Source organism: Cygnus olor, chromosome 8 (genome assembly GCF_009769625.2).
Source record: "Cygnus olor isolate bCygOlo1 chromosome 8, bCygOlo1.pri.v2, whole genome shotgun sequence".
In the NCBI taxonomy this organism is placed as follows: Eukaryota; Metazoa; Chordata; class Aves; order Anseriformes; family Anatidae; genus Cygnus; species Cygnus olor.
The window spans coordinates 12,592,905-12,608,543 of NC_049176.1; the positions used below are offsets into that span (position 1 = coordinate 12,592,905).

The window sequence follows — 15,639 nt, forward strand, 5'->3', positions numbered from 1 at the left end:
TCTTTTCACTGGTTGCTATCACCTGCATCATCAGTCTAGGTGGGAAAGTTACTGTGGAACTTGTTGCTGCAGCCAACTGCAGTGTGGCTAATAAAATTAGGCAGCTTTAGTCTGCCAAGCTGACCATTTCTTCCCGATTGTGCTGAAAGGGCCCATATAATGCAGCCAGCATCTAATAGGTGACAGACTACGATCAGCATGATAAACTGTGGAGGAATCCACCCTTTCATATGATTTTTCTGATGAATCTAGCAAACTCCTATAAACTGAAAATGTACTCAAAAATTATGAATTCAACATTGAAGTCTTAATGGATGTTCTGCCTAAAATCAGGACACAGATTTGTTTTAAACACTGTCCAGCTAAAGTCCCACTTGTTAAAACAGGACAGTTTCTCTAATGAAACAATAAAGCACTTAAGAAGAACAACAGAAGCAGAACATTCCAGACATTTTCACTATTGAAGGCCATGACTGTTCAATTTTGTCCACAAAATGATGGAACTTCACCCAAATTCATGAGCTGAAAGAAAAAGAAAAGGCAACACACTGCTACAAATTCAGGAATAAACTCAGGACATAAGCAAGCAGATGCAGAAATTCTTTAAAAAATATGATAGGCAAGACAGCTATGTTGCTTTTTTTTATTTTTTTTTTCCTGGAAAATGATCCCATAATGTGGTGTATGCTTCAATGTCACTGCATCACATTTTCCTGATGGAACTCTCCCCCCTGTCATTTCTACAAACTTTCCTCTTCCAACCTCTGATCCTTTTGGAAGACGGGTCCAGAGGTTTTTGTGGAAGCTGCCCATTCACCCTAATGAAGGAGGTATTACAGAGGCTGACATCTGCACTGGCATATAAAACACAACCCTCTGAAGTGGTTTGGGTTCTTTACTTTTTCCACCCACTCTGTGGAAAAGCAGAGGAAATTGTTTCACTATAGCAGGAGAGACTGAGCACAGATCCCAGCCACCGCTGCTGGCGTCCACCTCTCCAAACTCCTGCACTGCTCTCGCCTCAGGGAGCGGCTACAGCCAACATCCAGAGCTCTCTACAGTGCAACTCCTTCATATTGCTGTGAGTTTTCAGCCGGACACGCCACGTTTTTAACTTCCCTCCCCTCACAAGCACCACCGAGGCTGTCGATGCGAGTGGACAGCACCGCGCCTGGGGGCTGCGGGCGGGCTTCCAGTCAGGGCGAGGCCGGGCAGCGACCGCTAGTGGCGCTCGCGGGGGCCCAGGCGTGGTGCCGAGAAGATGGCGGCGGCCGCGCTGTGCTGGGCGCTGCGGGCGGCTCGGCAGGTCAGCGCCCCGGGCAGCCCCCGACCGCCGCCCCGGCCGCCTCAGGGCGCCGCGGGACGAGGCGGAGGCGGGCACGGCCCCCGTGGGGCTCCGGGGGAAGCACCTGACAACAACTCGGGGCCGGGGGGGGGGGGGCTAAATTGTAAGGTTATTTGTGTCTGCTGGATGGTAAATTCCGCGCTGGCTTCTGCGAACTAAAACGCGTGATATGCGAAATGTCTTAGGAGCTGCACTGCGAGAAAGGAATTAGGAAAAGTCCGACAAATACAAGTTTATGGGATTAATTCATACTTGAATTGGGCAAATCAGCGAAACGAGTGTGGGTGTTGTTTTTTTTTTAAATTAGGTTCTCCCCTCACCATGCACAAGACAAGTGCGGAGCTACTTCGTGGACTGGAGGATGCTGCGTGATGTGAAGAGGAGGAAGCTGGCGTACGAGTACGCTGACGAGCGGCTGCGGATCAACGCCATCCGAAAGAACACCATCTTGCCCAAGGAGCTGCAGGTACTGGGCCGCTGCCCTCAGCTGGGCCCTGCAGGGCACACTGTGAGTGCTCCATGGCTGTTAGTGCAGCTGTGGGTGCTGCGTTTAAAAACTGACCAGTTGGACCAGGTGGTAACAACAGGGCATGCTCCTGGCTTTGTTGGCATTATTTAATTAAAAATAGGCAATTTTAACTTTTTGCATGAGCTAGAAGCACATAAAACTTGCATCAGATCTGGGCGTTAGATGTTTTTAAAAGTATACATATTCACTGCCCTGCAGTCAGCCTTCCTTAGAAAGCATTAAGGATATTTTCAAGTGTTTGAAATACTCTTAAAACATTCATGTATGTATGTGGTCTGATCATGCCTAGTTGCGGGGATATACTTCCATTCTTAAAAGTCCTGGGAGAGAAAGTATGTGAATCTGCTTTTATATACTGATTTTACCATCTTATTGGCAAGTCTAGTTTGTGTTGAATGTTCTCCTGAGGGTGGGGGACCAGATTGCAACTGGCTTTGTTTTTGGTATTCCTCAGCTGCTTTTGTCACCTTTTGAAGTCACAGTTGTAGCAGCAGTTAGAATTAAACAAAAGCTCCAGGAAAGTAACTTTTACCTCCTCTACACAATGTTATTTGGACTCCAAATTTAACATCTTAAAAGAAGAAGCTGAGTTCTCTGAAAGCATATGCTGCTTTCTTAATAAAAATCCTAGGAATTAAGAAGGCTAAAAAAAAATACTGTGTTTGGCCCTACCAGATAAATTGTACGTATACAGGCATATACACAAGTAAGGCGCATGATAGGACATCAAAAGCAGTAACTGCAGAATGTTCCAAGACAAAAAGTCCCACTGACCTTGCCGTTACTAAAGTTGAAAGTCACGTGGCTGCTCTCTTGATCCTGTCCTCTTTTGAAGGCCTTACAAGATAGCCTGACATTGCTTTTCAGCACTCCTGCAACATAATGGGAGTTTTTGTAGTCCAGCATCAGACCTTCATTTAACCACCATGGTTTCCTACCACAGGGTTCTTTAAGCCCTTCTGTCCTTAAAAATTTAGCATATTAAGAGTGCTACAGTTAAGACGCTTACCTAACCTCAAGCATCTTCTTTTAGACTGCATTTCCTGGCTGAACATACTTGTTCTGAAATTCCAGTTGCTGCGACCTAGTGCTTTCTGAAAACTATTTTTCCTCTCTTGTACAGGGAAAGAACGTTCTTAAGCCTTCTCATTAGAACAGAGACACTTTGACTTTTCCTTCTCTGCCTGTAGCACCTGTTGAAGCGTGAAATCCCTTTTATTGACAAAGTATATTACACAGCAAGGCAGTTAACAAGAAACGGATTTAAATTCAATTCAACTTAAAGGACTAGCCCACCCTATTTTTACTTGGCTCGAGGTTGTTCAGTTTGTTTCAGCTTTTACTTTTGGCTTGAGCTTGTTCAGTTTGTAGTAAGTTTAAATTTTAGGCCTCCCTGTAGATCATCTTACATTCACTGTTAGGATGCCCAGAAGGAAGGGCAGGAGGAAGTTTACTATCAAAAGGTCAAGCATACTGATGAGGTAAGGGTAGCTTGTGGTGATACCTATTTTACAACTCAGCTTTGAGGTCTGGAAATAAGACCTCATATTCCCAGGGAACATAGTTAAACTCTGTGCTGTGGTCTTCTGTTTTAGGAAGTGGCTGATAAAGAGATTGCTGCATTGCCACGGGACAGCTGCCCTGTGAGAATCCGAAATAGGTGCGTCCTGACATCCCGCCCTCGGGGGGTGAAGAGGCGTTGGAGGCTGAGCAGAATCATTTTCCGCCATTTTGCTGATCATGCTCAGATGTCTGGAATACAGAGGGCCATGTGGTAGATCACTGCATGGATGTACATTGAGGCAGAAAACACACAAGCTCAGTTTGTGGGTTCAAGACTGTCCTGTGTATGAGCCCAGCATCAAACTGATACAGAACGAAGAAGAGCCATGCTAATTCATTAAATGCATTTACTAGATTGTGACTGGTGTGCTGCTTTTTGTCAATCAGCTGATAACTGTACTAAGCTGGTCTGTGTGAAAGGCAGTTTTATTATGAGAGGAGAAAAAAAAATCACTGTTGAAGAACTAATCTGTGGGTTGTGATATGAGCAACATCAGAAATAAAGACATACAGCATAGGCTCATTTAAGCACTTTTTTTTTTGTCACCACACGATTGCGTTCACGATGGTAATTTGGGTAAAAGCATAAATGAAACTGCAGAACAGGGCAAAGTAGTATTCCACCATGAACAAGGAGCATGAACTGAAAAATAAAACATGGCCTTAGGTTTAGATACTCTTGCTATGCAAACTTAATACACGTACAAACAGAGAGTGGATAAAGGATCTGTTAGAAACTACAACATGCTAATATTCCTCTCCTACTTAGAGGGCAGAGCTTGGTCCAGTTCTTTAATTACAAGGTAGCAATTAAGTCCAGACCACAACAGGAGAGTAATGGCTTGATTAATTTGGCAGGTAACATCAAATAAATTTGTCCTCAGGAAAGACATGAGAAGGAAGCAGGAAGGAAACAGTAACCCCAACCAAGCCTGCTGCTAAGTTCATGTTTGCCATGTACTCTTCTTCAAAGCAGGGCAATAGAGAGGAAATGGCTACTCTGTCCCTCGCAGTAGCAGGGAGAGGCTGCAATTAAATAGGCCAAGTCGTACTACCATCAGATGGAAGACACAGGCAGCACGTTAAGAGCAACCCATCACCTTCAATTTTGTCAAATTTAGGAGCATAAGCTATCTTAATATACTACTTACTCTGTTACCTTAAAACTCTTCAAAGTTGATAGGAGATAACAAAGCTTGTCTCTTTTCATTATGTACTGCTAGAGCCAGGGTGAACTCGCTAGCTAGCATCAGCAGCTCACTGCTCTCCTGTGACTGATGCCACCTCAAAGAGGCCCCAAGGAGGTCAGAATTAGCACAGAGGTTTAAGAGCTGTTTTCATTTTCAAAAGCCGTAAGAGGTTAAACAGGCAGTAGTTAGTTTCTAAGTAATCGATCAATTTTAATACCACATCATAAACATATTTTTTTCTGCTCTACTAGCAAGTGCACTGTCTTGAGATAGTGGTTCTACTTTCTTCAGCACTTACCGCATTTTACTGTTCAACACACTTTCCCACAAGTAATCAAAAAACCCACCCCAGCAGTTAGCATGACATCAGTCCCAGTAACCAGATGGGTACCATTGTCACTTGCAACAGAGAGGCCTTGACCCGTCTTAGTTTAGGATTCCTTTTCTTTTACATTCTGTTCTCAGTTTCAGAAAAGACTCCACTCATCTGAGATGCTTTTTCAGGGAGGGGTAAGGATTTACCTACACTCCACTCTTCAGGAGATGGTGAGCCACTTGACTGAAGAAAATGCTTTATAAGCTATTTTATTTAAATATTTTCTCCAACCTGAAATGGAAAATGACTGTCTTTGCTTGGAAGAAGGTTGTGTAAACAATGATCTTTGCAGCACAGTGAGTCTCACATGGAAGATCAATATTAAGGCGGCCCTTAGAGTACTTTCAAATATCCATTGGTATGTCTCCTTTGGATTGCTTTTCTCTGCTTTCAACCCAGGCCTTGTTGATGGTGCGCTTCATTTCATCATCCCCTTCTGCATACATCTTTTTTAAAAGGTTCATAAGCCCTTCACTAGGATCTGAGGTGTCATAGGCAGCCTTCCTGCAAGATGGATACATACAAGAATATGAGGCATATCTAACAATTCTCTGCAAAAACCAAACACTAATATTTGTTAGAAACATCTCGGTAACAAGATTTTGCTTTGGCCAAGTCTTAGACTGGGGAAGTCTTCAGTCACACCTGTCACCACATAAAGAGAGAGAATCCTTAAGGGTCCACTCAGAGTAAGTGCAAGTCCACTTCGAGCTGTCCCATTAAGGATAACAGGAAGCATTTTGCAATGAACATGACCCTTGAAGCACCACCCAGAATTAATCCTACAGAGCAGTACCCGAACATAACAGACCCAGAACATGCCAACATAGGTAGTAACTAGCATAGCTGCAGGCTACCTGAAAAACATGCAGATGACAATAAAACAGCAGAGGGAGCAAGTTACCCAAGTATGGGGCTAGCTACCAGCCTCAAAGTCCTGAGCGCTTTCAGAAAGTGAGTAACTTGTCATACTGTAAATCTCCAAGCCTTTGAATATGGCAGCAGTATTAGTCCTGACAGGCTGGGCAGCGTATGGTACTTCTCTGCATAAGACATTAAATAAAATGAGCCAGTCCCTCCAGCAACGCGTATCAGTAGTCAAATCGCCTTCTGATCTCCAATGTTGTTTTTTGGGATGGGAAAATAGTTTTGCTGTGGTTAGCTAGGACTCATCAGTTTAAGCAAGTCATCCTACAGAGATACACAGTGATTAGTCATTGGCAGGCCTAAGTGTCTCAAAAGTGAGTGCTTCCACACTTCAAGGTGGGTATACACACTCTTTTGGATGAAAATGTGTTTATTGTAAAACAATAGAAAAGTATTATATACAAAATTTTCTATTTAGATATATTAAAAAAAGTATCCAGTCTGCAGGTGTCTCCTGCTGTAGTTTATCACCCTTTCATATCCAGCACCTAAGCTGCATGTAGGATCCCAAACACTTGAAGCAAAGTAATCTAAATTAGCTTGAGATTTTGTACAATGGTCCAGGTAAGCAAAAACCTGTTTTGCCAGAAGGATACTGGGGTTTTTGTGCAGGCACTTCAAACACATATGAAAAAAAATAATTATTTTGACCAGCATAGCTGCAGGGAATATATACTTAGCTTAAAAACAGTCAATCTCACTAGAGCAGCTCTTGAAAGGAATGCAGCCAGCAAGGTATAACTGACTCTTTATTTGGTTAATTATCTCTAGCACTTTCACTGCAGGTCTTATCTATCACATTTCCAATGATGCAATGTTCATCATTAGCAATAACTCAGTAGAAGAGTGGCAGGCAGCTGACAGCTGCTCAAAGTGCACCTCCCTCCACAAAAAAAGAGTGCACTAAAAGCGCACCAAAAGAAGTAATTATATATATACACTAACCCAATGATTCTCAAATACCTTATGGGCTTATCCCCTAGAACAGCAGTTCTCAGTTTGACTACACAGGCAAGAGAAGAGTTGAAATGCACTGTCCTAAAGCAATCTGGGAAACAATTAACAGAAGATGAGATAGAGGAGTGCAGAGACACTTACTCTTTCTCTTTACTTTCTTTTTCCACTTGAGTAAGACATTCCCATTTTTCCTCCCGCTTCTTCCTACACATCACAAGGACTGTGTCCGTCTTTATCTGTATGGAGAACAGCAAGACATGAGTTTAGAATACTTAATAAAGGATAATAGTTACAATCACAATGAACAAGATGAGCTTATGATGTAAGCCTCTTTCTATCCCTGCAAATTCCTGAAACGTTTATTTCTGCTATTGATTTTAGGTAATATATAGAAGTTACAGTATCTATTCAGCTTCAGGACACCAAGTCATAACCTCATGGTGGAGGGATTAGATGGCATGATTGATGTAATACTAGCACAGTATTATAATACTGACACTATAGCATAGTACTAATTCTATGGTAGAGAAGAACATACGGTGCTGTAAAAGCACCATTCAGTAATTTTTAGGATACTAAATGTATCCAGAATTGTCTGGTGACTATATTTACAAGAGTTTTTAGAAAACCATGTTTTGGTAGATGCTTTCCCAACTCATTTCTCCAAGGGTAAGAAACTAGTTTAAGGGCATTGCTTAATCTTGCAGTATGTCTGCAAGTTAAAAGCAAAGACTGTTTAATTGCAACCCTGACCTTAATTTTACAAAACCTCTGCATGCCACAGCAAACAAAGTTCTGCTTGAGCTTTGGCTTAATTCAGAAAGCAAAACGACCACTGCTTGTTTTTGCACCGTATTAAAAATCACTGGCACATCACTCTCACTTATTTCAGTTGTTTTAATTTTACACTAGCCTAGTTTTAGAGCAATTTCAAATTGAACTATTATTTAGTTCAATAATGTGCTTTGGTTCAAAGGTGCTACAAGTAGCAGAGTAAGAACAGCATTACCAGTTGCAGTCATCAGCAGTGAAGCGTTGCTGGTGTTCAATGCTGAGCAATGCACCCCTAAGAAAGCCAGAGCTAGTTTTAGACACTGTTTTGGGCATTGTACCTCTTTAAGCTACCCAGGCTTTCAGTCTGCTGTCAAGCCTCCAGTCTACTCTAAAATTGCAAAGAACACAAATAGATGCTTAGTGGAATTTTCTGCTTAATTATTTCTGAAATCCTGTTGGAAAGCTATTTAGAAAAGCCTATAGTATCTATTCATGATCTTTTGGGGTAGAAGCCCATGGTCTCCAGAGATCGATTCCACAATTGTGACAGCTACAGATTATTACGGATCGTGTTCATAGGGAAGACACTTTACAGACTGAAGGTTAGCGCTGAACCTCTTAAACTAGTCAGCAAACACGGTACTGTGTAAGGGGCCTAAAGATCTGTAACAGATGGGATGCACTGACCTTCCTAGAGCTGCCTTCCACAGAGATGGGTTTCAGGAGGTTGTTGAAGGTCATGGTGTAGTTCTTCCCGTTCAGATTCTTAACTAGAAGATCAAACGACCTGGAACCAGAAGGTGGGGGGAGGGAAGGCATAAAAATATTCCAGCTGGTGGAAGACTGTTCTACCCTGCCACCAAAAACAGTGTCTGAAAGCCCTTTAGCACGTTTATTTCTTGGGCACTTCACCTGGCTTGAATTACTTTCTACTCAAGGCTTCCAAATCTTCAATTGAATTTAATACTGAGTACTGAAAAGGACCTACTCAGACTTCACAACAAATCTTTAGGGTTCTTTCTATCTCATTGGCCTCCTACAACCTTGGAAAAGCAGATTTATATAATCAACATTTCAGTTCTATTACCATCAAAAAACAGGGCTAACACTACATACCCTGTCAAGCACAATGAGGTATAACAAACATTTTTAAATTAAAGGAAAAAAAACACTTTAAGGAGGACTATACTTAAGGGTATGTGCTAAGTAAATAAATAGAAGGGGGAAGAGGGGGGAAGCATTGGGCATGGCTGATCCAGAACAGCACTCAACAAAACACATTCCTGCATTGCAAATAACTTTCTTCAACAGTGCTCTCCTCCTGGCATGGTGCAACAAGATCAACTCACCTCTCTGTGAAATTCACCTGCACATTCTCAGCTGGAAGCTTCTGAACTCCATTTAAAGAGATGTAAATCTTAATAAACTTATCTGACTGATCCCAACCTGCAAGTGAAAAAGATTAAGGTCTAGCTTCCATCCATAAACTTCACACATTCCATTCTAACATCCCCACAATGACCACAACCTATGCCTTGTTAAAACAATCTTCAAAGAAACAAGAGATAGACGTGAATTAGACAGAAATAATTCAAGAGCAAAAGGAGGTCCACACATAGCCCTTTTCCCTAACTTTTCTAAATTCTATGAAAAGCCATGTATCAACTCAGGTAAAAGGACAGCAACCCTGTATACGTAGGGGGGAGTCAGAGATAGAGATCTAGTTTTGCTGCAGTTTTCATGAACCACTTTTCCGCTGTACAGCAAGTACCTTGAGCAATTCCTTCTCCTTTCACCTATATGACAAGCAGAGAAGCCAAAGCTCACTCTTTAATTCTTACTAAGCGTTAGGCAATGGAAAAATACTAGCTGATACACCAGGGACCCTTAAGACATTCCACCAGTACAGAACAACTATCACACAAGCAGAATTAACATGTACCACGGTTGGGGCAGCACAGGAAGCACACAGAAGCTTTTAAAGTAAGGTCTCCAGTATGAAATTAATATTTGCAAAAACTTCTCTATAGCACTAAACGGTAACTGTAACTCACACTAATGCCACCTAGGCTTCTCTTCAGGGAGATGCCTAAGCTGTAAAAAGCATTAAGAAAAGTAAACCTACCATAATTGTTTATTTTCACCGTGTACCCTCCTAGTGATGACTTTTCTTCTTCTACCACATCTTTTGGCTTTGGTAGAGGCTGATTCTTGATTTCTAGCTCTAGCTTGTGCTTTTCTGTCACCAGCACATCACGAACCCGCTTCCTCGTGGCTTTCACAAGCAATTCTTTAACCTCTTCCAAATCTTTCTGCAACTGGTTTGCAAACAAGAGATCACAACACGCATAAGTTACACCCTCCTTTTTAATCCAGGTTCACTGCTGAACTCTTTATAGCACCTCCAAGCCTACCGGGTGCAGCAGCCTCAGATTTACCAGCTCAGCAGCCGCCCGCCCCTCCACGCCCTGCTAAGCACGAGGCCGCCTGCTCCTCACCCCTCGGCCACCAATATTTTAACTTCCCCTCCCCGCTGCCCCCGCGGGTGCCCTCTCCCCGTGCTCCGAGCCGCGGCCCGGCCGCACCGCCCTCACGGCGGCTCGGCACGCCCGGGGCCCGCGGACGGCGGGGGGATGGAGGCGCCCGCTCACCTCCTCGCGCGCGGCGGCCATGTCGCGAGCGGTGCTGCGCGGCGCTGCGCCTCCCTAGCGGCGGCTCCGGGACCCCTCTGGAACCTTCCAGCCTCCCGCCCCGCGGAAATGGCGTCGGCTGCCTCCTCCCCTTCCTCCGGGAGCCCGCCGCCACCTTCCGCCGGCCGAACGGAACGGGAGGGGCGCGGACATGGCGCGGGGTACGGTGGGGTAGCGACCGTTAGCGGCGGTTAGCTGCGCTCTGAGGCAGCGCCCCGGCGGTAGCTGAGGGAGCGGCTCCTGGCCCGCCCCGGCCCTGTCGAAGCGACCCAAACAGGCTTTTTGCGATTGTTGAAGTCTTTCTTGGCACCCTGCCGTGGGCAGGGGGAGCTTTGGTGACAGACGGTGCTCTTATGGAGAAGACTTGGAATGGCTTTCCTGAGTTATTTCTACCGGAGATGCTCAAAGGGAAAAGTATACCGAAATGTGTTTCACCACCGTTACTGAGTCAGTGTACTAAAAATAATAATAATAATAATAATTGTTATTCCCAGGTCTCATTGAAGCACTGAGATTCCCCAGAGGAGGAAAAATAAAATGCATTGACAATCTTTCAGTGGTGGAAAGATTGTGAGTGTAAGAGTCAGCGTTTTCCTCTAGGTGTCTTATAAAAAAGATGGAGCCTGAGGCAGGATTCAGCCACTCTGTGTTTGAAAAGCAACTTTCTTTAAATGAAAGAGTGCCAGATACTAACACCTAATTTATGAAATTGAGGAATGTCAGTTTGCTTGTTGATTTATGGATTTATGGGGCTTCTTGTTTTGTTTTGTTTTGTTCCTCTTCTAAAGTGGCCATCCAGGAGTTAATTAATCTGTAGAGGGTTTTTTTTTTTTTTTCAGAGGTATGGAGGAAAGAATAGATCCCAAGAGAAGAAAATCATGGAAAACCTGAAGCCAAGGACTGGTTTTCAAGGCTGAATTCCACAAATCAGTTTTAACAGACATTGTACTGAAGTGTTTGACATAACCCTCTGGTCCAGTGCTTCAGAAACTGTTAGTAACTAACTGAAGAGCTGTAATAACCAACTCTGTGGTCATGTTTAACGTTCCTAGTACTGAGATTCAGCTTGCAGATTTTCAGCCACAGTATTTGAAGCTGGGCCAGTTGATTTTATCTGGAAAAATGTAATATGGTCATGCTTATTTAATGGGTTTCTGTCTCTTGATGGCTCCTCCTGCTCCCTGCTTCTCTTCCTTCAGGCATGCTGCCCATTTCTCTTGCACACTGCTACGGCAGCATGAAGTCCTTAACAGCCACTCCTGCTTCCCCACTGCTGTATATGAACAACTTCTAGGAAAAGTGTATTTACTAGTGTGTTCTCTATGCTGGAGACTCAGAGCAGCGTTTGGAGAGGAGTACCCAGGTGACCTGTTAGCTTTCTAGCATAGTGCCTGTCCGTTGGATTCCTGTGGTACAGGTTATCCTTGTGTCCAGGTACGCTATGCTGCCAGCTGGGAATTAGCTATGGAACATACACGTTTCGGACAGCTAGTCTGCGGAGCCAGTGTCCTAGCACAACAGTGCTGCTTGAAAATAACCAAGTGGAGTGAACTGTACCAAAAAACCCAACTATTTTGCTATTGCAAACAGATTTAAGCTGTTTCTTAAGTGGCTTATGAAAATAAGCACCTTATTCCCATTTTGTTTGCATTTCCATTTATTTTACAAGGCATCGTTCACACAATGATAACAAGGTACTGATCCAAACAATTCTGTAACAATTAAAAAAGTAAACATTTGTTGTGACCATGTACATTAAATTGCACTTTTAATAACAAGCATTACACTTATATTTCTGTATTATACTTTATATAATACATGGATTTGTTACACAAGAACTGGCAGTACTAAGCTGTTCTCAGTTAAATGTCTTACAGCACTATAATGCTCTTTTTTCCCAAGTCTATCTAGTAAAGTATATTTTATAAACTAGGGCCATAACCAGATAACGAATGCAACTACAAACCTGGAAAATGTCATTGTTAATCAGCACGATGAAGCTGCTCTCTATTTTCCGTGTGCTGAAGTGAAGCCACCTGGAATGGCAGACAAAGTACTCTGGATCAGAATCATACTTGATTAGACCCTTTTCTGCTTTGCCATCTTTCCCCTGTTTAAATAAGCCAGAGACTCCTCTTACATGGGAAAGCAATAATTCCCAAAGCTCAAGAGAGCTCCTGGTAGTTTTGAAGGTGGTATCAGTACCAATGTGTCCCTAAGAGTTACTGGAAGGAGGGAATTGGAATCTGGAGAAAAAGCTGAGAACATCTGCTTTTGTTTTCATTGGTAGTAGCATCCATGTATCATATAAAATACAAAAATAAGAGAAACTGAAAGGAAATTAGTACAGCTCAAGATTCTGGTGGTATCAAACCACAAATGAAGTCTGTGATACCAAATCCTTTTGCTGTATTTATCCCTTTGTGATTCAGTTTCCTATATATTATTCTATATATAAGATATAGTTTTCCAAAGATACATATATATTCCTTTACAGGTTAAATAAAAGCAAGTCCCACTGAATAAGAAAATAAGAGGAAGTAATGTTCTAGTTCTCTACCCATATCTTTTTTTTTTTTTATTTTTTTCCCAGGTAAAAATAGCATGAAATACATTCAGTCGCAAAGCAGCTGGATTCCAGGAGAAATGGAGAGCCCTGTATTCCTGGACAATTAACCTGTATGTCTTAAGTCATGATCCTGAAACAAATTGTGTAGACTTCTGAGTTAGAAAAGTTAGGCTCTTCATCAATAATATAATGCTGATAATTAGTCATCCAGTTCTAAATTCTTTGAATTTCCCAAAACCAACTATGGATTAGCCCAGTTTTAATGGCTGCTGTGATGTATACATAATCTAACTTGAAAGGTCCAAAAATCAGTACTTCATTGTATCTCCCCTTAGTATTGTTACTTGGAAAGAGGTAACGGGACAGCTCCCAGTAGGGTATTAGCATAATAGATGGAAATAGAATCTAGTTCAACCCTTCGCATTTGCGAGAACAACGTGATGCCTGGTGCTGTGTGCACCCACAGCCCTGGGTATGCACAGCATTGTGTGTTTTGTGCAGCCAGCTGTAAGGGTAACAGCCTCTTCTGCAGGGTTTAGCTGTAACAGAGGCATGCTGGTCAACCAAAATGACATATAGTAGGGTTTTCCCTACAGCAGCTGGGAGAAAACCAGCATTGTAAGACAACAGAGTTTCTGTTTTCAATGCCAAAGGTATTTAGACTTACTAGATTACATAGAAGTATGGCAATTATCCTTGAGTCTAACAGGAAATCAAAATAAGAGGTATAGTTCTCTGACACATACAAGCAGTTTCATAGATCTCACTGAAGCTGCTTAAAGAAGGGAACAGACTTCCCTGTTTCCTGTGGAGAAAGCATCAATTTCTGATGTGTTTTTTAAGTTTTTTATGCCGATAAAGTTAGATTTGTATTGACTTCTAAGTGCCATGTTCAGTCAGCGAGTGATACCGGGACACTGAAGTCAATGGGCTCTGTTGTGCTTTGTCAAGGGCCTGAATTATTTGTGTTAGACGTTGGAGCTCCCTCTCCTGTTGTAAACAGCTCTTTATTCCGTGTTGTTTTTCACACAATGGCACAGGTGAAAGCATCTATTTAGAAGAAATTTTAAGGGCAAACCAAACAGTTTTAAGAACAATTTTAAGAACAAAACAATTCTTTAAAATGTCTAACAAGGAAAAAATTGCTTATCTAACATATACGTTAGGTGTAGCAAATTAGAGAATATACTAATTAACAGGCAACCAAAGAAATGTTTGTCAGCTGGTAGTACTGAGTGCACTGCTGACTACCTCTCCTGATACAGGTTTTACTAAACATTCACAGGTATGGACCTCAGGGATTTTGCAGTTTCTCAGGCAGTTTCTCGGATTAAAGCCACCCATGATATTTTCTATGTTACTGTCTTTAATTCTTTCTAGGTACGTTTAGGATTTGTTAAAGTAAGTGAAGCGCTATTACTTTAGTGTAGTAAGTCTGAGTCACAAAGATAATCCAAGACTAGTTCACAGATGTACTGCATAACTAAATCAGCCTTGCTTCATTTATCCTGTAAAGTGTTACAGTCAAAGTAAATACTTTTTAAAGTGGAAAAAAGCAGTTGTGTATTTTTTTTAATTTTTTTTTTCATATTGTATTGGGCATCTCAGGAGAAGATTAGAATCTGACAAGATAAAGCAGTTGTACTAAAAATATTCTTTGGAGGTTTGTCCCTAATCAAAGTAAAGGCTTTATTTCAGAACTTTGTATTCTCAATAAAATTAAAAAATAATATTTAGTTCCATAAAGATATATTTATAACATTCAAATTATCTTCAATACAATTTTGATGTTGATACATAGTTTGATACTGACTCAGGAGAAAAAGAAATGATTCACTCTAATCTTAAGAAGTGGGTTCCAGTGCCACATGAAAATAAGTTTCAGCAAGACTTTGATGATGTTTCCCTCTGAAAATCTAAATATTGAACCAGCTATCCCTGACAGATCAGTTGGTCTGGGATATGAGTATTTCTAGCAAGTACTCCATCAACTGCTGCTGAAAGGACTAATTAAAAGACTTTTTTTCTTACAAGAAACTGTGTATCTCAACAGCATGTACAGTCAGCAGGCAGCTTTAGCTTGCCTGATTTAATCCTGCAGTTTTGCTGCTTTCCTTGTTTCTGAATTTAACTATGCTCATTCATCAAGATAATGACACAGAGCTATTTTTCTCATTCTTTCAGTAATTTTGAGAAGATAGTTTCCACATAAATATTACTCTTCCAAGTGCCTCTGCTACAAATGCTACCTGGGATGCACAGATGGAAGGTGAAAGTCGCTTACTGCCCTTACATTGTTGCCAAAAGTGGATAATTCAGCCATTGCCTTCTGAAACTTTTTTGCTGCTGTGAGAGGCACAAGGTAAGCCAGTTCCTATCCTACAGTGTTTCAAAATCATCATTGCTACCTGCTAGCCAACGTATTTCTCACAGAAACTCAACTTCCACAATCAGAGAGATATTACAATGAGAAGGATGAAGGTGTGCCAAAGCTAGTTTCATGAAACACGGAAGCTTATTTAACAATTCTTTTCTGATGAACTGGGGAAGTACTGCTCCCATTTTCCACTCATCCACTCACTCTCTCTCATTGGACCCTTTACATGATGTAACACATTGACTTGGCAAAAGACTAAATGGGGAAAAAAAAAATCGAGACTTTTTTTATTATTTTTGAATCACCTCTAGTAAGTGCCATAAAAAGGACAGGGACATGACT

General features: G+C 41.9%; 2 protein-coding genes and 1 long non-coding RNA gene across 3 annotated transcripts; 2 read left to right on the forward strand and 1 right to left on the reverse strand.

Annotated features, from left to right (window-relative positions):
• The first annotated feature begins 1,157 nt into the window (after positions 1-1,157).
• On the forward strand, positions 1,158-3,792 carry MRPS14 (mitochondrial ribosomal protein S14). Its single transcript, XM_040565605.1, has 3 exons — positions 1,158-1,306; positions 1,653-1,811; positions 3,470-3,792. Exons 1-3 carry the CDS (start codon positions 1,262-1,264, stop codon positions 3,650-3,652), a joined length of 387 nt encoding a protein of 128 aa, XP_040421539.1. The 5' UTR covers positions 1,158-1,261; the 3' UTR covers positions 3,653-3,792.
• Positions 3,793-3,957: 165 nt separating this feature from the next.
• On the reverse strand, positions 3,958-10,654 carry LOC121073976 (calcyclin binding protein). The gene is made up of 6 exons (XM_040565604.1): positions 10,313-10,654; positions 9,787-9,979; positions 9,011-9,107; positions 8,349-8,448; positions 7,029-7,123; positions 3,958-5,507 (listed from the first exon to the last, which is right to left on the reverse strand). The coding sequence occupies exons 1-6, from the start codon at positions 10,331-10,333 to the stop codon at positions 5,348-5,350; spliced, it is 666 nt and encodes a 221-aa protein (XP_040421538.1). The 5' UTR covers positions 10,334-10,654; the 3' UTR covers positions 3,958-5,347.
• A 9-nt stretch (positions 10,655-10,663) lies between these two features.
• Positions 10,664-15,613, forward strand: LOC121073979. The gene is made up of 3 exons (XR_005822039.1): positions 10,664-10,798; positions 11,191-11,343; positions 12,945-15,613. It is a non-coding gene; the product is annotated as an uncharacterized LOC121073979 (long non-coding RNA).
• The last annotated feature ends 26 nt before the right edge of the window (positions 15,614-15,639 follow it).

Coding starts and splice junctions, on each gene's coding strand:
- MRPS14 (XM_040565605.1), top strand. CDS start 1,262: ATGGCGGCGGCCGCGCTGTGCTGGGCGCTGCGGGCGGCTCGGCAG. Junction 1,307..1,652: donor CGCTGCGGGCGGCTCGGCAG/GTCAGCGCCCCG, acceptor TTTTTAAATTAG/GTTCTCCCCTCACCATGCAC. Junction 1,812..3,469: donor TCTTGCCCAAGGAGCTGCAG/GTACTGGGCCGC, acceptor CTTCTGTTTTAG/GAAGTGGCTGATAAAGAGAT.
- LOC121073976 (XM_040565604.1), bottom strand. CDS start 10,333: ATGGCCGCCGCGCGCGAGGAG. Junction 7,124..8,348: donor TGGAAGGCAGCTCTAGGAAG/GTCAGTGCATCC, acceptor TTCTCCATACAG/ATAAAGACGGACACAGTCCT. Junction 5,508..7,028: donor AAAGAAAGTAAAGAGAAAGA/GTAAGTGTCTCT, acceptor TCCATCTTGCAG/GAAGGCTGCCTATGACACCT.